Below are 25,430 nucleotides of genomic sequence, written 5' to 3' on the forward strand. Positions count from 1 at the left end.
AGAGTATTTTAAGATGATATTTGGTTAGGCCAAGGTTTTTGAACAAATGTTCAGGCCTAAATGTGGTCAAGGGAACTTGGGAGATGGCTTATTGGTTAAAGTACTTGCCTTACAAGCCTAAGGATTGGAGTTCTGGAGCCCAGAACCCATGCAAATGCCAGGTGGGCATGGTGACCCACCTGTACTATCAACCTCAGAAGGTAGAGACGGGATTCTCAGAGCTAGGTGGCTAGTGAGACTAGCCTCATTGTGAGCTCTGGTTTGGATTAAAAGACCCTGCCTCAATGAATAAAGTGGAAGAGCCATTGAGGATGATTCCTGACATTTTATCTCAGACCTCCACATGCACATGCACCTGTCCAAAGACTCAAGTTCTAAAATCGTAAAAGAACCTCCCTTTTCCATCTATGAACAAAAAATATCTGACTAAAGTTAAACATGCATACACACATGCACACACCACACACACACACACACACACACAAAATGAAAAGAGAAAAGGAAAAAAAAAAATGTGTCCAGGTAGTAAACCACACAGGGAAGGCAATTGCAAGGAGTAGAGGCAGTAGGTGAAAAATCCTGGGATGGGCAGGGTCTGGCATGTATGAAGACCAGAAGCAGGTCCCTGGCTAGGGTAGAGTTAGTGCGAGATAAAACTGGAAACTTCTGTCAGTATTTTGTCATCACAAATGTCTTCCAAGTTTCCATTGAAGAAAATCATATAACTAATTGCTGGTAAAATCCAGCAACATTCCAGAATGAACTAGATTAAATCTGGTGACTGGTGACAAAGAGTCCTTGAAGCTGTTGACAATGAATAACAAAGCTTCAAAGTCAGTGAAAATAACAGAGCTTGGGTGTTCTGACCTTGTCCAGCCCTGGTCACCCCATTTACATGAGACCATTTCATCTGTCCCCCAAATTGTGAACATCTCTGTGTGTTCCTTTGCAACTTTTTGAGATGAAGCAGGTGGAGCTGCAGGAGATGGCAGCTGCCATGTGGCCTGGCAGGGACAGTAGCCCTGACTCTCATTCCAAGTGAAGGCTAATGGGAACTAGAATTTTGCAATACCAAAGTATGCTACAAATATATGTTTGCGTAACTGCACTTGATCTATTCAAATCTACTTTCTTCCATCAATGTGGGGGGAAAAGGACACACAACAAAATCAACCTATGCTTGTTTTAAGTTTTTATCTGGCTCAGCATGCTACCTGGAGTTTAAAAACCACCAGTCTGGCTTGTTTTTTCTTAATGACATAGAACAGGAAGCTATACTTGGTATTCCTTAATAGATGGTTGTAGGTTTTGATTTATTCAGACAATTAGATGCTGTACCTGAGGCATCTCTTATTGTGCCAGCCAGGAGTACCCCAGGATCTTCACACATACACAATTTCCTCCCTCATCTATACCCCATTAAAAGGGGGTCTTGATGTTAAAGCGTTATAACTAAAAAATTAGAGCCATCACCTTGCGTATTAAAAATTTTCCTCAAGAGTTTCAGTATATGCACAGTCTAGATTTATTTTTTTTCTGTATGTTGCATTTCTAAAAGAGATGAGACTAACATTCTTCAGCAATTACTACATCAATGCAGCAACGATTTGAACTCCTGTGGGGCCCACGGACCACACTGGGAAGAAGCTGTGATATCCCTAATTCTATGATGTCAGGATCATACAACCACCTAGACAGGTGTAGCCTGGTCTACATAGCGAGTTCTAGGTCAGTCAGGGTTACACAATGAGACCCTGTTTCAAAATCAAAACCAAACCACAGACTGCAAAGGGAGCCACTTTATGCAAATATGAACCTTTGGGAGTTAAAGTTTAGAACAGAACCAAGTGAAATCGTCTTGTCAATATATACTGTAATTGTATTCCTAGCCATTCAGGATTATATTTAAATTGTTCAAATCCATATCTGCTCAATGGTGTGTATGTGTGTGTGTGTGTGTGTGTGTGTGTGTGTGTGTGTCTTCTTGAGACAGGGTCTCACTATGTAACCCAGGTTGGCCTGGAACTCTCAATCTTCCTGCTTGGTTTCCCGAGTGCTGGGATTACAGATGCATTTGATATCTGCTAGTTTTTCATTAAATGATGGTGGGCAAACACCTCACTCCCTCTGAGCGTCTTCATGGTTCTAATTTACAAGGCTATCAGGAGGTTTAGGGATAATGTACCTTTGTGCCAGACACATATGGAGAAGATGCCAGTTACTACATCCTTCTACACTCAAGTGTGGTCTAAGCCCAGCAACAATATCCCCATCACTCAGGGGCTTGTTGAACTGCAGGATGCAGCACCACCCCAGAACCCCTGAATTGGATTCTGCTTCTTAATGGTATTGCAAGTGAAATTCAGGTGCACTTTTGAGTGTGAAAGGCAGTCTTCCACACTTCGCTGACTCCACTCAAGCAGCAGGGAGCACTGAGGTGTTGGTGGTCAAGGGTAGTCACTACTGTTCCCAACTGTGCTTTTCCTTTGGTTGATTTGACACTACAAGTTGCATGGCCACTGATTGTGGATTCTCTTGTCTATGTATATATACTGGACACATTCTGTGTTGGGAATACATTACAGCCTCTATTTGAATGTACTGATATACTAACAACCAAGCAGAAGATTTAAAAATAGTTGAGTAAGACTATTGTAATCAACCACTGATTACCAAGAACACAGATGAGCAACATTAACAGAGAAACAAAAACATCAAGTACCTTTGCATTTTGAAAAAAATAGGAAGATGACTCTCGGGCCCCTCTAGTTGCAAAATGTTGGTACTGGAATGTTTCTGTAAGCACTAAGTGAGTGTCACACTTTGTAATTTGCCAAAGGCTTTCATTTACTTTATGACCTTTAATTACCAGCCTGCCCTGGCACGCCAGTCTGTTTTGTGTGTGTGTGTGTGTGGGGGGGGGAAAGATGGGATCTTTTCTGTGTAGCTGCCAAGTATTTATAGGTATAAGGCTCTTTCCTCACAACAGCATTATTGTCAGCAAGCAAAGGAGGAAGCGCAGCCATCTGCCGACTTCACCTCTGGCTGACATCTTCTTCTCCAACCTCCTTAGCTTTAGACCAGAGCTGGTGTGGTTTCTTAGGGGTAGGAGCTGAAGGAGGGGAGGGTGATTGGGGGTGTGTTCTGGGGGCAGCACCAATCTTCTCTCTTTGGGCAACACATTTCTTTTTGACTTTTGGGATGAGGTTAGCGGTTTGTCATATTGCCAGGGTGCTGCTACTTTTAGGGACCGGAGATTAGCGATGCTAGATAGTCTCCTATTCCAGGGGGCAGTACCTCAGAAAGAACTGACTCATCCCAACTCCCAACTCCCCAAAGTCTTTCTTTTGTTTTTATTTTTTATTTGAGACAGGGTCTCCCTATAGCCCCAGCTGGCCTGGAACTCACTATGTAGATTAGGCTGGCCTTGAACTCAGAGATCCGCTTGCCTCTGCCCTCCCAAGTGCTGGGATTAAAGGCATGCAGCACTATGTTTGGCCCAAAAGTCTTCCTTAAAAGGTGTTTTTTTTTTTTTTTAAAAACAATTTAAATATAGTCCTGAATGGCTAGGAATACAATTGAAAAAAAGATTTCACTTGGTTCTGTTCTAAACTTTTACCCCCAAAGTTCATATTTTCATAAAGTGGCTCCATTTGTAGTCTGTGGTTTTGTTTTGTTTTGTTTTGTAGACAAGGTCTCACTGTGTAACCCTGCCTGACTTAGAACTCATTATGTAGACCAGACTGGCTTGGAATTCAGAGATCCGCCTGTCTCTGCTTAGTGAGTGCTGTAATTTAAGGCGTGTGCCACCTTACCCAGCCCTCCACTTGCAGTGTCTGTGGTGCTTGGCACTAGGCACTACAAACATATTCAGGAGCAGCGGTAGCCTGCTTGGTTACTCTAATTTGCATGCTAAATAGGAATATTTATTTAGCCATTTTTTTTTCTTTCTCAGTGTCTCCTTGTAGCCCTAGTTGGTCTGGAACTTCCTATACTATAGACCAGGCTGTCCTTGAATTCACAAAGATCTGCCTTTTCAGTACTGGGATTAAAGAAAGGTGTGCACCATCACATCTAACACTAGTCAAATTTTAAAATGCCAAAGAAAGAGAAAGGATTCAGTATTTAGTGAAGTAACATCTTCATTCTCTTAATCTAAAATGATCTGTTATAAGTAGGTGAACTCAGGTGTTTAGAAGGGCACAGTTTCCAGGGACTGTGACCTTCCGGTGGCAGGCAGGTGGCTTCCCCTTGGGGGGAACCTCATGAGGTACTGTCCCTCCTAGGAGAGCCCTCAGGTTTTTCCTGTTGTGAGCAGAGCTGGATTTTCCTTGTGGAGGTACCTCTTCTTCCTCAGGCTGTTCACTGTGTGGCTTCAGCTAGCCCAAGAGCTTAGTGCCCATCCCCAGCAGAGAAAGTCAACAGGTATGATAAATGTTAATATCTAATCCTTAAGTTAAAATAAATGGAGCCAAAGTCAAAGGAACTCCTAAGTCTCAGGGTGAGAGAGCTAGCTAGCTGTGAGATGTGACCTTTGAGAATCTATTTCCCTGTACCCACTGCAATGAGCAAACAGACAAGCCAAGGAAGCCAGGCTGAGCTCTGCTGCGTAAGAGCAAAGCCAACCGCTGTAAGCAGCAAGGGCTTCCTTGCTTACTCACTGGGAGAACACCGGCTTTGCTTGGTTGTTTTTTGTTTTGTTCTTTGGTAGTGCTAGGGACCAAAGTGCCACATGCTTTGTAAGCAAATGCTTTACCACTAAGCCATGACCCCAGATATGAGAGACAAGACTTAAAAGCTGTCATTGCTGGATGGAAAAGAAAACGATAATAATAGGAATGTACATCTCACATTCTCTTCACACTGGTTCTCATCTGGGCCTAAATAAAACTATTAATTCAGTCCTGCATAGCATGTACACACCCGGCTGGCCTGAAGAGCAACTGTGCAGGATTTATGGTTGATTTAAGGAGCCCACATTTGAAAAATTGACTCTTTTCCCTGGAGAGTTTTCCAAAAACACTAAAGGTTAAAAGTTTGTGTGACCTCTAAAGGTTACAAGTTTGTGTCTCTGGTTTCTCTCTCTGCAAGTATTTACACAGGTGTGTATGTTTGTGTGCATGTACATGTTAATGTATGTGTGTGGGTGTGGGTATGTTTCCCACTTGATGGGTCTAACCATCAGGAACCTTGGGAGCAGGTTTAAGAAATAATCATGTTGGGCTGGAGAGATGGCTCACTGACTGCTCTTGCAGATGACCCAGGTTCGATTCCCAGCACCCACAGGGTGGCTAACAACCATCCATAACTCCGGTTCCAGAGGATCCAACACGGTCTTCTGACCTCCTCAAGCACTGCGCAACATGGGTTTACCTATCTACCTACCTGCAAACAATACAATCATACACATAAAAGGAAAATAATAAAAGCATTTTTTGAAAAAGAAATAACCATGTTAATGAAAATTTGCATCTGGAGGGCTGGACATTTGTTTCCACCTTATTTAAGCATGAGGTCCTTCTGACATTTCACAGGTGGCTAGACTCCCAGATCCCTCTTCCAAACTTAGATCTAGATTATATCACATACCAAGCAGGTCCTTGAAGTCATGAGATGAGAAGGGTGCTTACCTGCTGATGCAGTAGAAAGCAATGAGCCGGAATAAATCTGCAAAGCTGATTCCTGAGCCTTCCAGGGAAAAGGCTAGAAAAGAGATTCCAGAAGATAGCTGAGTGCATCTGGGAAGGAAGGGCATCTAAGGCAGCAAATGTGGGCCCATCTCAGACTAACTACTGTGTGGCTTATCCAAACCAGCTGTAAAGGGGATGCTGACAGCCAGACACATCCTGGAACAGTCAGGCGGCCTAAGGCGGCCTCCCTGACTCACCCTGAGCACAAGCTCTCATGCTTGTAAACAGACACTTGCACAACAACCTTGCTTTGCTTTGTTTTGAAGTTCAGAGCACAAAGTTGGGCAGGGGCACAGGCTAGTCTGGCTGCAGTCAGAGGGCACCAGCACATGGCAGCACTGGGCCCCACCACCCCTGATGTTCTTTCTTGATCATGGGCCTCCTGGGCCAGTTTTTTTTGACAAATCAAGGCCTCAACGATATAGGCACAGGACAGAGGAACATGACCTGAATGTCAGTTCAAGAGTTCTAGAAATCAGTTCTCAGCAACATTCCGTATAAAGCCCTGTCCTCCCACCTGGATGCATTGCCCAAGCTTCTACATGCAAAATGTGTTCCAACTTGAAGCATGTACAGCTACCAAGTGGTGGGGCAGGGGGCAGCCTGACTTCCAATCTTCATGCATTGGCCAGGCACCCTTACAGAACTTCTAAATTTCATTCACACCATCATTCCTCCAGAGGCATCTGAGGGAACCTCAGTGGTCATTCACCTATGCCTCCCCTCTTCCTCTTTAATGCTCCATACCCTTATTTATTTGACTTATATTATTTACTTATTTAGCATTTCTGTAGGACCCCCAACACATCCCTTCCTATACACATATTCTATCACAAACAGACACTTAGAAACAGCAGACACATGTGCATCTATTGACTTCAGTAGAAGTGAACCCATTTTGGACAGATTACCTTCTACGAACCCTGATTTTCTCATCAATAAAATGGACAATGGTACTTTCCTTGCCTGCCAAAAGAGTCATAGTAGAATTGAAACTTTTAAAAATTAAATAATTTATGTAAAAGTCCTGTACACAAACATGAGATGGTGTTTATTACATTGTTCAGAAAAAAAATGCTAAAATAACTGTAAGCCCTTCGTCCACCCCAATTTGTACAGAAGACAGGCCCTGCTAGGAAGGTACCATCATGGTGCAACCCAGGCCTATGGTATCTAGTTATGGCCAGGATAGTGTTTTGTACAAACTAGCTCTCTCAATCACTTGAAGTCACTGGGGATTAAGGGAGTGACTGAAGTCCTGTCATCTGAGAAAAAACTCCAGCTGTAGACCTCAGTGAACAGTGGGTAGGCTTTTAAAGGCAGTGACTGGACTTCTAGAAAGAAAACGAAGCAGCTTCCAGCCTTGTCATGGTGAACTTTGGAATTTAGGAGGACTTTAAAAACCAGGAAGACTTCCAGACTTTGCCAGCAGTCTTTCAAAAGCCAACTCAGAATTACTGAATCAGTGTAGCATAAATTTATCATTTATTTACTGAACAAACCTTTGAAACGATGGTGGGTCTAAAATGTGTTTTCAGATTACGTCCTATTATATTTAATTATTCTCCAGGTTCTGTCTGCTCAGGTGAACCTGTTTCCCTGCCTTCCTTGATCTTGTAAGTTCTAGTTTTACACTTGAACTAGAAGCAAATCATACAGGCAGGCAAGTTGTTCTTCTGTCAATAATATTTCTTCCATGGATTCTATGTAAGGTCATTTGGCTCAAGGAGACTGAACTCTAGGGTGCCTTCAGTTTCTTCAAATGCAGGGACTGAGGTATGTTCAGTCCTGCTCAGTCCTGCTCAGTCCTAACTCGCCTCCCCTGGCCTTTACCTCTCAGTTTATTAATCTAGGATTTGCAGATCTTCCTATTTTATTGTGCGATCCATCTCCCATCTTTTCTTGGAGGCTGTCAGTACACCGGAACTGTGTGTTCCCTCTTTTAATTACAACTTGAATTCCCGACACTTCGCATTCCCAACAAGCAAAAAGTTGACAGCAACCACAGAATAACAGAAAGAAAACCAACACTACTGAGTATTGTCTCCTTGTGAAAATCTAGCCAGTCATCTACCCAGAGGGCTAGATTCCACCTCAGATTAGCTGCATTTCATAAAAGACTGAACAGTGACTGCCTGGAGGGAACATGTGTGACTGAAGATTACTTATTCATGAAGACATGCAGGCACATGTTTTGGCACTGGGTCTTGTAAAAGGGCTCCGTTGCTGAAGCTTCCCTGTGCTTTAGTCATCAGCAAACATGGGCACCAAATCTATGCAGTACTTCACTGGGGAAGGGACAAGACAGTCTCCCTTAAGCCCCTACCATGGCCACACAGTATGCACAGGTTGTTGAACTGCCCTGTGAACAGCTCAGAGCTAACCATTACCCCACTGCATAGATGAGAAAACCAAGGTTTCTGGGTAGATCGCTCAGTTTCAGGACTCAGACATGTCAGTCTGCTTCCAAGCCCAGGATCCTTCCCATCAGCCCTGCCCTCACCATCCAACAATCACTTACTATATGTGCTTTCCTTTATAGCAAACTCTTTGAGTGGAGCGCCAAATTCACAGGGCAGGCGAAGGGAGAGGACTTTCCTCTGCATTTTGGAGGATTTACGGACCAAGAAGATCTAACAGAGGGGAAAAAAAAAATGCAAGTTTAAAGGTTAGAACCCGGGTGTTTAATTTTCCTTGCATCTAATGCCCATGAATAGAACCAAGGACAGCAGAACTACAGAGCCCGGTGCAGGACACGTGATAGTCATAGAAAGGAGCTCAGAGAGCTTGCTGGAGACCCCTTGCTTTGAAAACTGGGTTCAAAAGACCCTACTTTCCTTCTGACCCAAGATTATCCACAGCTAAGAGCTCCTTCGTGTACAGAAGCCCTGGAAGTCCAGGCCAGTGACTGTTTCACTGTGGTAGCTGTACGTTCCCAAGCCCCTGCCTCAATCACGTGTCTTGATTGATAAACTTGAATTTTAAACAAAAGTTACACGGCTAAACTATAGGTGATAAAAACTGGGAGTTATTAGCTAATTTGGTTTATTTAAGAGAGGAACTGGAATTTATTGCCAAGAATGAAAAAGCAGTTGTTCTGTGGTTTTAATTGTTTTTCTTGTTTTGTTTTTTTGGGTAGTTTCTTTGAGACAGGGTCTCCCCATTGCCCCATCTGGCCTAGAACTCACTGTGTAGAACAGGCTGGTCTCAAACTCTCAGGGATCCGTTTACCTCTGTCTCTTAAGTGCAGGGATTAAAGGCATGCACCACCATACGCCCCCGACCCCGGTTTTGAATGTGTAGCTTCTCTTGAAAATGAGATAATAGGTGAAACCAGACACAGTAGCAAAAACCCTCTAGAGACCAAAAAAAAAAAAAAAAAGGCTGATGAAAAAGAGAAAAAAGGGAAAGCACACACAAGAGAAAAAAACCCCTTAAGAACAAAAAAAAAAAAAAAAAAGGCTGATGAGTCAAGCGAGGGGCACATTTCTTTAATCCCAGCACTTGGAAAGCAGAGGCAGGCAGATCTCTGTGAGTCTGAGACCAGCCTGGTCTACACAATGAGTTCCAGATCAGTCAGGGCTACATAGTGAGACACTGTCTCAGGAAACAAAACAAAGAAACAAAAAATGGCTGCTGCATTTGGGAGGTGGTGGGTGGGCATGCTCAGAGAGCCACCCAACCCAGCACTGAGATTGTCCATTTACCCCCCAACTCACTTTCCAACAGTTCCCTTCAGGTCCTCTTCAGAAATGTGTTTCAAACCAAACCAACTCCCAGTGCTGATCTTGGGACCATTCTGGCCTTTGTCAGTGCAGAGGCAGGTCTGTCATGTGTTGCTGTGTAGGCCACACCCTCATGGCTTCAGGAAGCATCATCCTCCTGGCCTATAAATCAAATGCAGTGTGTAGCTCACCATTCTCTTGACTGAGTCCTGGGTTCCTTTTTGTATATGTGACTCTTCTGTGAGGAGCCTCCCTTATCCTCTTTCTTTGATTATTTCTCTTTGCTCTGGATTTGCACATCTAACTTTCTACACCTATCTTGCAAAGATCCACCTGATCTTTGCTTCTCTTAATGTTTATTGTTCCCATGGTACTTACTGGGGAGGGAGTGGCCAGGAAGCCCTTTGAGCTCTTTGTTCCCAGCACCCACAGGGCATCCATTGAACTCATCTGGTTCATCCATTGGGCACTGAGGCTCTGGGACAGGTTAAAACTGAAGCTGTGGTGATACGTGCCTTTAATTCCAGCACACAGTAAGCAGGGGCAGGCAGATCTCTATGAGATCAAGGCCAACCTGGTCTAGATAGTGAGTTTCAGGTCAGCTGGGTCTACAAGGAGACCGTTTCAAAAAGACAAAACAAAAACAAAACAAAACAAAACAAAACGAAAACCCTGAAGCTGATGCTTCTCAAACAGCATCCTGAGGGGCAAGGGCCCAAGTTCTGCTGGGAGACAGCTGTTGGCAGGCGGAGAGGAAACACAGCTCTAGAGATGGGGAACCTCCCTGGGGACCACCTTTAGGAGTGCAACCCCCAAGTCTTGCTTCCTAAGGGCCTGCAGACTTAGAAGGAGGGTTGGCAAAGTTAGGCCCATAAAACACATCCATCCTGCACCTGTTTCTATGAGTAAAGCTATGCAGAAGCATAGCCACATATTCCTCTACATGTTGTCTGTGGTTACTTCTGCCCAACAAAGCCTGAGCTGAGTACATGTGATGTTGTATGACCTGCAAAGCCCAAAATACCTACAGTCTGGCTCTTCACAGAGCAGTCTGCAGACCCCTGGCTCATCCTTAACACATTCATGCCACCAGAGCCAGGCTCAGCTTCTCATTCACATGGTGCCTGTCCTCACCCTGCCCTCAGCCTGCCCTATCTTGTCAGGAAGGCCCTGTCCAGGGCTCAGGTAGGTGGATGGAGAGAACATTCTGCCTGGCTTTTTTTTTCTCATGCAGGCCTAAGCAGGAATGGATATGCCCCACCCAGGAGGGGCCAAGGCAGGGTGGAGAACTGCTGCCTGGTAATGGAGCTCATCTGGTTCATCCATCAGGGCTCTCAGGCTCTGAGACAGTGAAAATCTGAAGCACATGCTTCAGAACTTTTGGAAGAAAGACAGGAGCCAATAACTCAACTGATGGGAAGTGGAACATCACGGAAGGAAGTTTCTGATCATACAGACCAAAGCTAGAGGCAGCAACTTAGTGTGCTGGCCAAGGAATTCTCTGAAAAGATGATCAAATATTGGGTCTCAGTGCCCTGAGCATGTTTCAGGGGAGGACTTAGTCCTGTCTGTCTCTGTTTTCACAAATAAAGAAACAAAGAATGACTTACTTGTAAGGAAAGGCAGTAATACCCGACAGGCTCTGGCAGCCACGGAACTCCAAAGTGTAGTTATACCCTGTTGCTATGGCATTCCTCCTATAGCTGCTGATGGAGTTTTCTCCATGTCCTCCATGTGTGTCTTAGTTTCTCTGTATTGTCATTTTTCAGTCTTATTTTATCTATGATTTACTGTATGTCTTTTGTTTGGTAGCAGACCTTGCACAAGGTGCTGACCAATAGAACACGCTGCAAAGATGATAGTGCTCTCTTTCCTGGGTCCTTTACTATGGCGGCCCCCTGTGGGTCCTAAGCACTGACAATGTGGTTAGTGCAACTGTGGAACCAAGTTGCTAAAGCCGCTAATTTTTTTTACTACAGAGCAGGAGAATTTAAAAAGCTACATGGGGTGAGAAGATGCTACAATGAGTAAGTAGCATGGGACATACCAGTCATTGAACTGACTCTCTCTCTCTCTCTCTCTCTCTCTCTCTGTGTGTGTGTGTCTCTGTCTCTGTCTTTCTCCCCTTCCCTCTGTGTGTGTGCACGTGCGCGTGGTATGCATGCATGTATACACGTGAGGGCTTACATGTGTACATGAGTGTGGATGTACATATGGAGGCCCAAATTTGATATCAGATATCCTCTTCAATTGCTCTTTATTTATTAAGGCAAGGCCTCTCGATAAAACCCAGAGCTCACAGACTGGCTAGCCTAGCTGGCCAGCTTTCCCTGGGGAATCCCCCTTCTTTGCTTTCTGAGTGATAGGATTACAGGCAGACCCTCTGTAGCTGCCCAGTTTTTACATGGGTTCTGGGCATCCAAACTCAGTCCTCAGGTGGTATTGATGCCCTGAGCCATTTCCCCAACCCCTTCTTTCTTTTCCAACGTAGCCCAGGTTGGCCTTGAGAGCAGATCTTTCTGCTTCAGCCTCCCAAGAGCTGGGATTACAGACATGAATTGCCATGCCCAGCTGTGGAGTGGTCGGAGTAAAGAAAGCAGTGGCTGTGGATAGGCAGTAGCCACTGAGAAAGGCAAAGAAAAAACTGCCAGCAGCTGGGCGTGGTGGTGCACACCTTTAGTCCCAGGACTCAGGAAGCAGAGGCAGGTGGAGCTCTGTGAGGGGCCCCAGAGGCTCCCTAGATTCAGAATGAGAGGAGAGCAGCAGGCCCAACCAGGGATCCAGAAGCAGGCTGAGAAGGCCCTTGGCCAGCACTCCTCCTTCTTCCACTGATGTGCAGTTAGTCTGTTGAGCCACACTGCCCCAAGATGCCCCAGCAAATGAATACAAAAAGACAAATCCTAAAGTGTTCTGCTCCAGGAAGCTACCTTGTAGATCCCAGAATTTCCCTGCACTGTAATCAAGGTTCACACTGGAAGCTATGCTACCCAGAAACTGTAAAGAACTTTCTGGAACTAACTCCAAGTGTTTGTCAGGCAGCAGTAGGCCTGCCTCAGCCTGTCTCGGAGTCCCAAGTCTTACCCCTGGAGGCTGGGACTGTAGGACTTCTGCCGCCTCCTCCTCACTCAGACTCAGCTGCAGCCATATGGGGTGGGTGTGCAAGAGACGGTCCAGAATGCTGAGCCTGTTCGAGAGACTGTCATAGCCAGAGTCCCGGGCACACATCTTCCCATCCTTATCCTCAGAATAACCATCATCCTTGTGTCTTACCATGCTAGGAGAAAGAAAAGAGCAGGGGTCAAATGACTGCTGCCGTCCCCAGGCACTCTCCAGGCAGACCTGCCAGACAAACGCACCATCCCGGTTACCACCCTTCTGACTTCCTCTTAAGACTAAAAGTCTTGAGGACAGACATGCTTTATTTCACTCTATATCACTAATATGAAAGTAAGTACTTTGCATGGTGGCACACACCTTTAATCCCAGCACTTGGGAGGCAGAGGCAGGTGGATCTCTGTGAGTTCAAGGCCAACTTGGTCTACATAGTGAGTTCCAGATCAGCTAGGGCTACAGAGAGACCCTGTCTCAAAAAGACCAAAAAAAAAGTACTTTGCATTCAACAGATCTAGCTTTCTATTTCTAATCCCATTTTCAAAAGGTAGTGACCATAAATATTGTTTCCTTTGGGCATAAGTATTTCTCTCTTGGAGGACAGACTTTTAAAAAACTCTAAATTCAGGACTTAAGGGATGGCTCAGCAGTTAGGAGCACTGGCTGTTCTTGCAGAAGACCTGGGTTTGGTTCCTAGCACCCACTTGGTGGCTAACAACTGTCTGTAACTCCAGTTCCAGGGGATCTGACGTTCTCTTCTGACCTCCACTGGCATTGCACAACACAGGTGTACTTAATATACATGCAGGCAATATACTCATACACATAAAATAAAAATAATAAATATATTTTAAAATGGTAACTTTCAGATATAGTAACCATGAGGTTTCAAATGCTCAACAGCACTTATAAACATGAATATGGCTACACTTTAAAGAAAAAAAATGCACATAGGGATGGTCGTTCTGTATCCGAATGCTTGATTTTCATTTCTTCTGACAAATCTAAGCATTTTTTACCCCTAATATTACTGCTAACAAAACATCACAATGGAAAGGTGCTGTTAATAAAAGCATGGTGACATTATTTATAAACACCAACAAATGTCTGTGCTAAAAGCTTTCATAGCTGGGCATGGTGGGTATACGTCTTTGATCCCAGTATTTGGGAAGCAGAGGCAGGTGGATTTCTATGAGTTCAAAGCCAGCCAGGTCTACATAGTGAGACCCTGTCACTATGGGTCCAAAAAACCAAAGCAACAAAACTTTTAATAAAAGCAACCAAAGTGTCTATCTATTGATGAATGGCTAAGCAAATGCAGTCTATTTTTACAGTGGAATATTATTCAGCCACTAAATGGAATGAGGCTTGGATACAAGGTTTAGCCATGTTTAGATGGAAAACATTGTGCTAAGTGAAAAAAAACCAGGTATATAAGTTTATCACATTTTTTTTTTTGGATGGGGCATTGAACTAAGGACACAGTATTATACGACTCCATTACACAAGTTCAGGTTCAGAACAGGAAAAGTCCTGAGAATATAGGTGATGGGGATGGGGAGCAACTCCAAACAGGAACCTGGTTTCTTTGGGAGGTGGAGAGAATGTGGTGTGTGGTGATGGCGCGTTTTGCTCAATGTACTAAATATACCGAAAACCCATGAATGACTCATGTCCTTAAGAAGGGCAAGTTTTATGGTTTGCAAATCATACCTACAAACAAGCCATACTGACCTCCTTTGGTGCCAACACTAATTCTCAGTGAGCATTTAATCCATTTTACAAATGAGGAAATGGAGGCCTGAGAAGATATGGAGCTGCCCAGAGTTACAGACAGTGGAGAAGTGGCTGAGCTAAACACGGGAACATTTGGTGTTCACCTGACTTTGAGAACATAGGGAACACAGGGTAGCTCAAATTCATTGAGTGTCTACAGTATGTTGAGTGATTTACAAGTAGTCACTCATTTACTCCTCAAAACACTACACTATAGGTACTGTGATGCTGGTTTTAAAGAAGGATTAGGGTGCTGATCTAGGTACACGAGCCTGTAATCCTAGCACTTGGGAGGTAGAAGTACAAGGGTCAATAATTCAAGGTTAAAGGGTATGGTGGTATATACCTTTAATTCCAGCACTCTGCAGGCAGAGGCAGGAGAGTTTCTGTGAGTCTGAGGCCAGCTTGGTCTATATAGCACTTTCTAGGCCAGCCAGGGCTACATAGTAAGATCCTGTCTGGAAAAAAAAAAAAAGAAAGAAAAAGACAAAAGAATTTAAGGTTAACCTTGCCTCCAGTCTACCCAGTTACACAGTGAATTTGAGGCCAGCCTGGGCTACGTGAAACTCTGTCTCAAAAAAACAAAATAAGGGGCTAGAGAGATGGCTCCGAGGTTAAGAGCACTGGCTACTCTTGCAGAGGACCTGGGTTTGATTCCCAGCACCCATCTGGCAGCTAACAACCATCCGTAACTCCAGCTCCAAGGGATCTGACACCCTCTTCTGAACTCCTCAGGCATTGTACAACATGGTACACTTACATACATGCAGGCAATACACTCATACACATAAAATAAAAAATAATAAATAAAATGTTTTTAAAAACCCAAACCAAAAGGATCAGGTCAGAACAGCTGACCATCTTGCTCAAGGTCATGACCTTGCTCAGAGGGATGGGGCTGAAATTCCAATCCAAGGCTGGCTGGCTCTAGGGACCATCTTCCTGTCCCACCCTCAATACTGACACTTTCCCTGGCTCTCAGGGGACAGGTCCCTAACACAGTCCTGGAGTAGCCAGCAGCAACATCAGATCTGACCCTTGTGTCCAAAAGGGCAGGCTTAGTTTGGGGTTCACTCAGTCCAGACATCTAATCCCTGAGAATCCCAAGTGTGAAGACTTGGAAGGATGGGAGCATGAGGGGACTGCATAAAGGAAGTGAGATCGTCCACATGGGTGATGTTAGTTTTAAGAAACAGCCAACCTGTGCTGACTACCTCTGACTGTCATCATCATAGAGACACTGTGAAAGCACAGGGCTTGCCAGGGGCCCCATCTCACCCCTTGGCCCACCCTCTTGGCTTTATTCAGATCCAAACGGCTTCATGTCCATTCATCTTTTAGGTACAGAGCTGCAGCACCAGCCATAGAAGAGGCTGAGGCACAAAGATCACTCGAGTTTAGGAGATTGAAGCCAGCCTGGGAAAGATAGCGAGACTCCCCCACTCTCCACCCTCACAAACAAAAAAGAAAGGTTATGTTTGTTATGCTTTCATGGCTTCTCAAATACATGAAGACTTTCTTTTACTTTTGCTACCAGTTTCCAGATACCGGAATCTGCCAAAATAGGGGAAGCTGTCCTTTCTGTAAATGCCATTGCAATACCCCTGGGTGTTCTAAAGAAACTATAATGTCAAAGAACAAACTCTTCCAGAGGAAGCTTATGTTAAGATTTTTACCACATTGAGCTAACTGGAGATCTTCAACCTTGTCTACAAAAATCACCAGAGAAGCTTGAAAAAAGTCACTGGTGAGATAGCACCACAGATCAAGTAAATGAGACACTCTGGGGTGGCATCTGGATATCAGAAATTTTAAATCCCACAGGTGATCTGAACATGACCCAAGTTTACAAACTCTATACTCTTTGCTTGCTGAATTCAGGAGCCTATGTGGTAATCCCCTGGTTTCTGATTGTGTAGATCCGGGGTGGGCCAGAGTCACTGCATTTCTACCAAGCCCTAAGGAACATTGATCCTGTCCATCTGAGGACTATGCCTTAAAGACCTTGCTTAAGAGTTAAGCCACTTTTAACTCTGATCAGTTAGCTATTTGGTTTAGTTAGGGGAGCTGGAGGAGGGGAATGGGTAACATGCCACTGAAGTTCAAACAGATATTTCATAGCTAGGGAAACAGCTCAGTGCTCTCTTTGCCTAGTGTGCTTCAGGTCCTGTGTCAGATACCCAGCACTGCAAACAAACAAAACAAAACACCCACAATAACACCAAGTTTCTCTATCATCTCCAGTTTGTCATATTTTATCAAGATGAAATTTGATGGTGTCTAACAGCAGTGATGTTGCTCCGGTGTGTAACAAGCAAACAGGACAATCTTCCCTCCTTAGAAGGGCATGTCCTACAAGTTCTCCCTGGTTTGAAGATGCTTAAAAAAAAAACCCTTTGTTCTGGTGATTTACCCTGGCCTAAAGAACCAGGGCCCAAACAGGAAGGTGGTGAGTAAGATTCACAGAGCCTCATAAAGGAGCAACCATAAATTAGATCTTGCAATTAGTCTTTGGAATTGACTCAGCCAACTGATTGATACAGCCAGCCATGTGAGGTTTATGGGGTATTATTACAGAACGAAGAGGCTTTTCTCAGGGATAATCTGATGGATGAAATAAGGACTGTCAGGTGGATACTATCATCCCCTCCAGAGACCCTTTTCCACATTAGGTGGCCATGTTCCGTTTGCTGTGGGCACTGGTTATTAGTTCACAGCCTCCCTATTCTCTTAGAAATGCCTAGGAAGTTATACCCTCTCTCTGTGACTGGACCACTGTTCATGACATATTGCTATGTGGCTGAACAGCCTTCTTGTCTCAAGATGGGGCAGCTCTGGGGTGCTATCCAAGCTCCTGAGCTCCCCATGGGGTTTGGCTGAGCCCACATCTCTGCCTCGCTTCCTTCTGTATCTCCCTTCCCTGAGTCCTCTATAGTCTGTTCCTGAATGCCTCCCTCCAAAACCCATTTATTTGCACAAGAATCCCTGCATCAGGCTCTGCTTAGGGAACTCCACCTAAGATGGAACCAGCTGAGAGCAACAGAAACCACTGACAGATGTCTGCATACAAATGAGTGCTGGCAAAAGCTGGGTGACTTAGAAGGATCATAAGGTACTATGTGACACAATCCAGGCAACTGTGATAATGACATAGCCACAGTGGAGTGCCCCAAGTGCTAGCCTCAGGGATGGAAGCATGATGTCCCTCTCCTAGTTTGTCCTGGTTTGTGAGACCTTGGCTAGTTCCCCTTGTGAGCCTCATTTTTATTATCCATAAATGGTACCTCCAACACCAGGTGGTAATTATGCCTTAAGGATCACTCCCTTGAGAAGGAAGCATGAAGCATGAAGCAAACAAGAACCATGAATACATGCTACATCCAGTAGTTAAAAGACCATTAGAAAATATTGTATGATTTCTCTTGTATGCAGAAGCTACATGTAACGATTCTTGTAACATATATGATACGAAAGCAAACGGGGGAATATTTAAGGGAAAGGGGGACCAGCAAGAGGGTGAGAGGACAAGGGAGAGGATGTGGGGGCATCAAACAAAAGCAAAGGGTAATCATACATGTGTATAAAATATGATAAAACCAATTTTGTATGCTAATTTTAAAAATTAATAACAAAAGGTTATTAGGAAGCAGCATTTCGGTCTTCAACTGTCACCCACAGACCCCTTTAAAAAAGAGGAAAAGGTAATTTGATAATGGAGCAAGCTGAGGCACATTCTTAAACAAATGATCCATGTTAACCCACCAAAGACTAGGACTCTGACATGTGCCCCCAAGGCAAGGATCTAAGAGGGCCACACCATCTAATAGGTGGCCCTTACTTTCCCCAAATGTGTTAAACCTGAATCTACATAGGAGACAATCAGACAAACCCAGAGTTAAGGACTTTCTGCATAATTGATGACCTCAAAGATGCCAGATGCCTGAAAGAGCTTTTAGGAAGACTGCAGGGTTGCTATAGACTGAAGGGGAGTAGAGAGATATGGTAACTAAACCCAGTGCATAAACTTGACTCTCATGGCATTAGAACTTTTTAAAAATCTAAAAAGGACAACTGAGGATACTTTTTCCCTCTCAATGTGACAATCTTCTTATTGCTATGAAGAAAAATGCTCTTATTTTTATAATTTATACACCAGAGGTCCTGGGTGGCTTGTGATATGTGCATATATGTATATATGTTTATAAATATGCACACATACTTATATATGCACAAAATATAAATGTCATATGGTTGACCTCGCACCTTCTCCAAAAACAAAGGACAAATATACACAGATAAAACAAATGTAAAAAATTCCAACACTTGGTGAATTTTGTTGAACGATATTATTCTTGCAACTTATGGTCCCATAAGGAACAAAATATCTCAAAGTAACAGACTGTTCAAAAGGGAATAATACCCACCATCTCACTGGATTTGGTTTCATTTTCTTTGTTTTTTTGAAACAGGCTCTCATGTAGCCCAGGTTGACCTTAAACTAGATATATAGCTAAGGATGACCTTGAACTTCTGATCTTCTGCCTTTACCTCCCAAGTGCTGGAAAAACAGGCATGGACCCATGCTCAGTTTTCACTGGGTTTTTATAACCTTCATCTATCTATTCAATCATTACTGCTATGTCCATGTACCTAGGCCTGACTTTGTGGGCAGAGGAAGCTCAGATTCTGTGAAGACACTGTTGACAAATGTCAGATACATCAAAGGGCAGAGAATAAACACCCACTGGAAAACTCACAGCCTGTATCTGTTCCCATGGCAGTGACAGCCAGGCATTCTTGCTCTGAAGCAGACAGGTGAGTGAGTACCCCAGGCACCCTGGAGAGTTCCCCACCACCAGTGCCCTGGGGTAACACCTGACTTAAGGCTCTTTGGAATGTGGGGTGAGGAGCCTTTCCACTGGTCTGGATTCCCTTTAATTTCCCCAGGTGTTAATAGCTAGAGCAGATGGAAGGGTCACTGGGGACAGAGCTCACTCTGGGTGGGACACCCAGGCTGAAATTATTAGACTTAGTTTTATTGGAATCAGTAGGATTAGGTTTATCTCTGAGAAACCGTGACTGTGCAACATTTTCCAAAGGATAAATGCTCTTTAACCTTCTGATCTAGAATCCAGAAGTCAGAAAATCCTCTGGCATAGCTCCTAATGGCTAGTCCTAGTGGCCAGTGCATTCAGACACCTTCTGGAACTTTGTGATGCATTGCTCCCTCTCACAAGCTCTGTCCCAAACAATGCATCTGAAGTGTGTATTTTGATTCTACAATTTAGTCTTTTTCAGTCAAATGTGAGACAATAAGGTAATATATATATACACACACACATATATAAATCAGGGGTGGGGATCCTCAGCACTGCCAAAAATAAATATATTTAAATTAAATTAATTAATCAAAATTGATGTAAGGTTGTTTCAGTGGGAAAAACAGCAGAGTAAATTCAGTCCACAATTTTCCAGATATATGAATCCTAGTTCAAACCAGCCATGATGGCATACACCTTTAGTCCCAGTACCTGGGAGGCAGAGGCAGGCAGATCTCTATGAAATGGAGTCACACTGGTCTACATAGTGAGCTCTAAGCCAACTGGGACTAGTGAGACCCTGTCTTAAGAAAAAAAAGAATTCTAGTTCAGCTATTAGTAGCAAAAATAAATAAATAAAATAAAGTTCAAGGAAGTCAGATATGAAGCAAAAGACCAAATTCTTAATACTGATCAAGAACAATCCATGTTCACCTGGCTAGTGTCCACCTGGCTAGTGGGCCTCAGTAGGTATGCAGTGCTCTGGTTGGTTGTGCTTTCAGACTTAGGGCATGGGGACCCTCAAATAAAAATGATAGGAGTTTGCTGTTTTGGATTGTACTCCGGTCCTGGATTTCAACAGATAGCCTGAAAGTCAAAATGGAGTCATTTCTGCTCAAAGGCAAACAAAAGTCAGGTTATCTGTCCTGCAAAGAATTGTGATAAACAGACAACAATAAAAAACCACAAAGAATTTGGTCAGAGAGACATAAAGGACAGTTTTTGCTCCTTGCCCTCCTAGGTCGACTAGTTCCAGGGGACTATGAGCATCTCTCAAAATGTCCTGTAATTGTGGTGGGTCACCTGTCCTCTTGGTCAAGGAGGCTGAGGAGACCCCACCAGATAGACTTGAACCAGTGTCCAGTCTACAAAGAGGAGGGTCAACACAGAGGAAACATTTCCTCCATGCTTCCAAGCGAAGCCAGCCATGGTCGAGTAGGACCTTTGACTTATCTTCACATAGGTGGAACTGGTAAAATAAAGGAGCCAGGGGCTTTTCCCAAGCCCATGTGACCCCTGAGGAACAGATCCTCAAATGACCTTAAGAGTAAAAATAAATCGGTTTATATGGGCTAACTGTATGGCCTTAAACACCCAAAAGCAAAGTATAACCAAAGATTAAAGGGGCCAATATAATTTCCTAAGAGTCCATATGTATAGCTAAAGGCTACACAACAAACAACAATGCCAGATAGGAGATACCTTCTTTAGAGCTGTTGCCCAGGGTGGCCAAAGGGACTCCCACATAGTAACCCAGCATGGAACTGGGAATATGAACAGCAGACCCCAATCTTATCTAAAGGAATATTGACAATTGATTGCTGCTAGATGAGGAACAGCTGACCTTCCTAAAACAAAGACCTCTAGATAGGCTGACTAGATTCACCAGCAGGGCAAGCTGGTGAATGGCTGGGGGTGCCGACAACACAGGAGACAGTAGCAGGGATATCAATGTATAAGGGCTCTAGTCAGGGGAGGGAGGCTATGGGAGGGTGCCAATTGGGAAATGGGTGTATAGTCGAATAAGATAGTTTGGGATGTTCTGTGTGATATACACACACAAAAAAAATCTACAAATTTTTTAAAAATGTATTGTATTTGAGGAGGAAGCAAGGAAATTTACGTCATGCTAATTAGTAGAGGTGATAAACATTACCACTGAAATCCACCCAATGACTTCATAGACATACTACAGGTGCCAAGGGTCCAAGTGCAACCGATTATGACTAGTAATAATCAAATACATACAGATTAGAGATGCATGCACCAACATCTCAGTGTTAGTAGCAAAAACAAAATGAAAGAGAGATCTTTTTTAAAGGTTAAAAACTCATTCAATGTTATGTCTTATAGGGCTTATACTGAGTTCAATATTGTATAACTGTATTAATTCAACTGTGAACCTAGAAACTTACAGCCACTTGTGAAAGAGATATACTCTTGCTCTGGAGTGTGTTACTGAATATGTTAAAGCTGTAATGAAATGCTTCTTCTAATCATGTACTTATAAAAAATTTTTAAAAAACCCACGAAGAATTGGGAGAGGTTTCAGTTGACATAACAATATTCCTTCTGCCTTAATTTTTACATAAAAAAGGTAAAAGATTGTAAGAATCAGGGGAGGAGGTGAATAAGCATATGGAAACAGAGCACTACAAGCTCCTGGGTCCTTGCTCATACGAACCTACAGCAATGGAGTCAGCATGCACAAGACCCATACAAGCTCAAGCAGACAAAAACCCAGCATAAAACTGGAGAAATGGGCAGCAGACCCCAACCTTAGCCGAAGAACTATTGGCAGCTATAACTGCTAGGTGAGGGAGAGTTGATCATCTTTAAGGGAGAGACTCTAGATAGGTTGACTAGACCCCAGTGAATGAACTTGCACTGAGGGCCATCTGGGTACACAAATTTGATGACAGACCTTAATATATATGACAGAATGCATGAAATCCGGTGGTGGTAGTGAGGGCTATAGGTAGTGCAGATGGGGTGTTTTGTATGAAATGCACAAAATTCAATAAAAAATATACATTGAAAAAAAAAGACGATAAAAACTAAAAAAAGGAAACCTGACATAGCCCCATGTTAATCAATTAGTTATTTTTGGTTCTTTTTCTTTCCCCTCCCTCCCTGTCTTCCTCCCTCCTTCCCTTCCCCCTCTTTCTTTTGAGACAAGGGTTCACTGTGTATCCAGGCTGGCCTAACCTGGGATTACACAGCGCCCACACCTTCTTCAGTTATTTCTCTATTGCTCTCTTCCTGTTTCCACCTTATAAAGAATGTAACCTTGAAATGACTAATCCATTTTATTTTTCAATTGTTCCGTTTCTGTGCTCCTTCACTGGAACATTCATTTTGTTTTATGGAATGATACACTGTTCCACCATATAATAGAAAATCCTCAATTAAAATATTTAAACCAAATTCTAATTTTGTCCTTTGTCAGAAGAAACACATAAGCATAAATAACAAATAAAACAAAAGATCTCCAAACCTTCTCATTGTGTATAAAAAACTAAAAAACACATCTTCACTGAGTTGCACAATTAAGATTTTTTAAATGAACAATTTAAGATAGTATGTATCTAATTTTCTTTTAAGGACAAATATTTTTCCAATTAAAAACTTCAGGCTCAGCTGGTAAAAGCACTAGCCACATAAACCTGAAATCTGAAACCCAGACAAAACATCTGGGTGTGTTTTGTAGTGCACATATGTAATCCCAACACTCCCATGGTGACATGAGAGGCTGAGACAGGTGACTCTCCCAAAAGATTGAGGGCCAGCTAATGTGCAGTACCCAGCACAGCAGCAGAAACAAGAGAGACCCTGTCTTGGCAAGTTGGCAGATGAGGACTCCTCAAAGTTAGCCTCAGTCATGGCATGGGCATGCCCCGACCCACACACATACACACTCACATAGTAAGTAAATTTTTAAAAAGCATAGACTGAATGGCAAGTCCTCAATGAGATTAACTAAATCTACCAGACCTATAAGAGCCTGTGCCTCTTCAGCATAAATACTCCCAAGTTCCACCTTTATGGGTAAAGATCTCTTTATTTTTTATTTTTTAAATATTTTAATTTTTTTACTTTTTTATTTTTTTAAAAATATTTTATTATTTTTATTTTATGTGTATGCGTGTATTGCCTGCATGTAGGTAAGTGCACCCATGTCATGCAATGCCCGTGGAAGACAGAAGAGGCTGTCGGATCCCCTGGAACTGGAGTTACGGACAGTTGTTAGCTGCCATGTGGATGCTGGGATTCGAACCTGGGTCTTCTGCAAAGACAGTGTTCTTAACCACTGAGCCATCTCTCCAACCCCCAGATATCTTTATTTTTAATCAAGGTATTTCATTTTGCTTCTGTACAGACTTTCTGCCTGGGTCGTGGAACTCAAGACACTTGGGAGCACTGGGATGACTGAGTCAGTGAGACACACTGAAGAAAAAAATGATCACAACCTACTACACAGTGTGTATCTCCTACTTCCCAACTCCAACCTCTGGCTCAGAAATCCCCTTCTTCTCTATCAGGCCCTACAAAGGCATGGAGAGCTCTCTTCTTGAAGGTCAGTACATGCTTGATGTTTGCTTCTCTTAGGCCAATGAAGATACTGGGTGTGGGCTGCCTGAGGTCTAGGATTTGAAAAAGAGGGTGGTAGGATCCTACCACGTCTTACTTCATGAGGCCTCTCCTGGATTTCCAGCAAGGTGCCCCTGAACACTCCATCCTTGCTGTTCTTGAAGCTTGAAGGCTGACCCCTGAGGGTTCATAGTGGATCGTCTAGACTTATTTTTATTTTTATGTGTATGAGTGTATTGCCTGCATGTGTGTAAGTGTTCCTGTGTCATACAATGCCCTTGGAGGTCAGAAGAAGATGTCAGAGCCTTCTTCCAGGTGTCAGCCTGGAACGTTTGTTAGCTACCATGTGGATGCTGGGAACCAAACCCACTTCCTCTGTAAGAGCAACCAGTGTTCTTAACTGCTGAGCCATCTCTCCAGTCCCCTAGACTTTATTTTTATTCACTAGCTTTTTTTCAGTGCTGGGGATTGAACCAGGGCCTTCTGCATGCTAGGAAAGTGCTCTACTGCAGAGCTGTACATTAATCCTTAGTTATAGATTTTAAAGGAAACAGACTTCCTTCCGAATTCATGGAATAGCTATAGAATACAGACAGGTGGGTGGGGCTGATTATGACTAGCAGAATGCTAACCTTGTCAATTAAGCAAAACATAAACAAGCAACCAGGCAAAGCCCAGGTTACTGTCTGCTTTCCTCTATGATTTAATTGTGGTTTTGAGCTTCATCTCAAGGTCTCAGCTTCAGGAGCTGCCTCTGCTACCTGGTTCAAAATTCAAAACAAAACTCCAACCCGGGCTTGGTGGCGCACACTTTTAATCCCAGTACTAGGCAGAGGCAGGAGGATCTCTGTGAGATTGAGGCCAGCCTGGTCTACATGATGAGTTCCAGGTCAGCTGTGGCTACAGGGAGACCCTGTCTCAAAGAGACAACAAAACAAAACAAAACAAAACAAAACAAAACAAAACAGACAAAAATCTCCACTGATGGAGCAATGTACAGGCTCACTATGTAGCAGGGTGGCCTAAAGCTTACTACCTGTAGGCCAATCTGACCTCAAACTTGTAACAATCCTCCTGCCTCAGCCTCCTAGAGTGCTGGGATTGAAGGTATGTGTCACTGTTCTACTCCCTGCCATATTTTGGTATTTTGTAACATCTCAAGGGCTGGTTAAAAACTGACAATATTTCTCCCTATGTGGCAGATGCAGTAAGGCAGCACACTGAGGCCTGGGCTTTACTTAATGACTATACTAACTCTGATAGAATTAAGAGCAAATTAAAGGAAGCTACTGTATTGGACTCAACTTCTATGTTAGGGTCTAACAGACCGTGCTAAAAATCACTCAGGCTAAAGTCATGGCACAAAGCTGAAATGAAGCTGTTTATCTGACCCTCTGAGAAATCCTGACTAGAGAGAGACCAGCCAAGTCTGCAGTGACCAGTTTCATTTGGCAGAGGATAAAGTCCCTTGACCTTCATCTTTGCACAGCAGGTAGCCTGAAGGAAACTGATGACGTCAACCAATCATTTATTTTTCTATCATTCTGATTCCCTATCCCCGCCTTACAAGGAAAGTAACTTGAAAGGATCAATTTGTTTTTGTCCTTTTCTTCCTGTATTCTTTGCCCTTTCCTAACCATTTCTCAAACTTCCTCTGTTCTGCTAATTGGAACATTTTTTTTCTACTTAATGGAATGAAGTTTTTCCAATTTTAGAAT

The 25,430-nt window shown here is 43.4% G+C and overlaps 1 protein-coding gene across 5 annotated transcripts in view; it reads right to left on the bottom strand.

Annotated features, from left to right (window-relative positions):
• The window catches only part of Rin2 (Ras and Rab interactor 2), a 264,895-nt gene that overhangs the window by 30,088 nt on the left and 209,377 nt on the right, over window positions 1-25,430 (bottom strand). For all 5 annotated transcript variants that reach the window (XM_017800218.2, XM_029567625.1, XM_008841360.3 and 2 more), the window contains 3 exons: window positions 12,497-12,689; window positions 8,212-8,323; window positions 5,631-5,703 (listed from right to left, as the gene is read on the bottom strand). In XM_017800218.2, coding sequence (XP_017655707.1) covers window positions 5,631-5,703; window positions 8,212-8,323; window positions 12,497-12,689 — 378 coding nt within the window. The remainder of the gene's footprint in view (window positions 1-5,630; window positions 5,704-8,211; window positions 8,324-12,496; window positions 12,690-25,430) is intronic.

Source organism: Nannospalax galili, unplaced genomic scaffold, assembly GCF_000622305.1.
Source record: "Nannospalax galili isolate Female #2095 unplaced genomic scaffold, S.galili_v1.0 scaffold510, whole genome shotgun sequence".
Lineage (NCBI taxonomy): Eukaryota > Metazoa > Chordata > Mammalia > Rodentia > Spalacidae > Nannospalax > Nannospalax galili.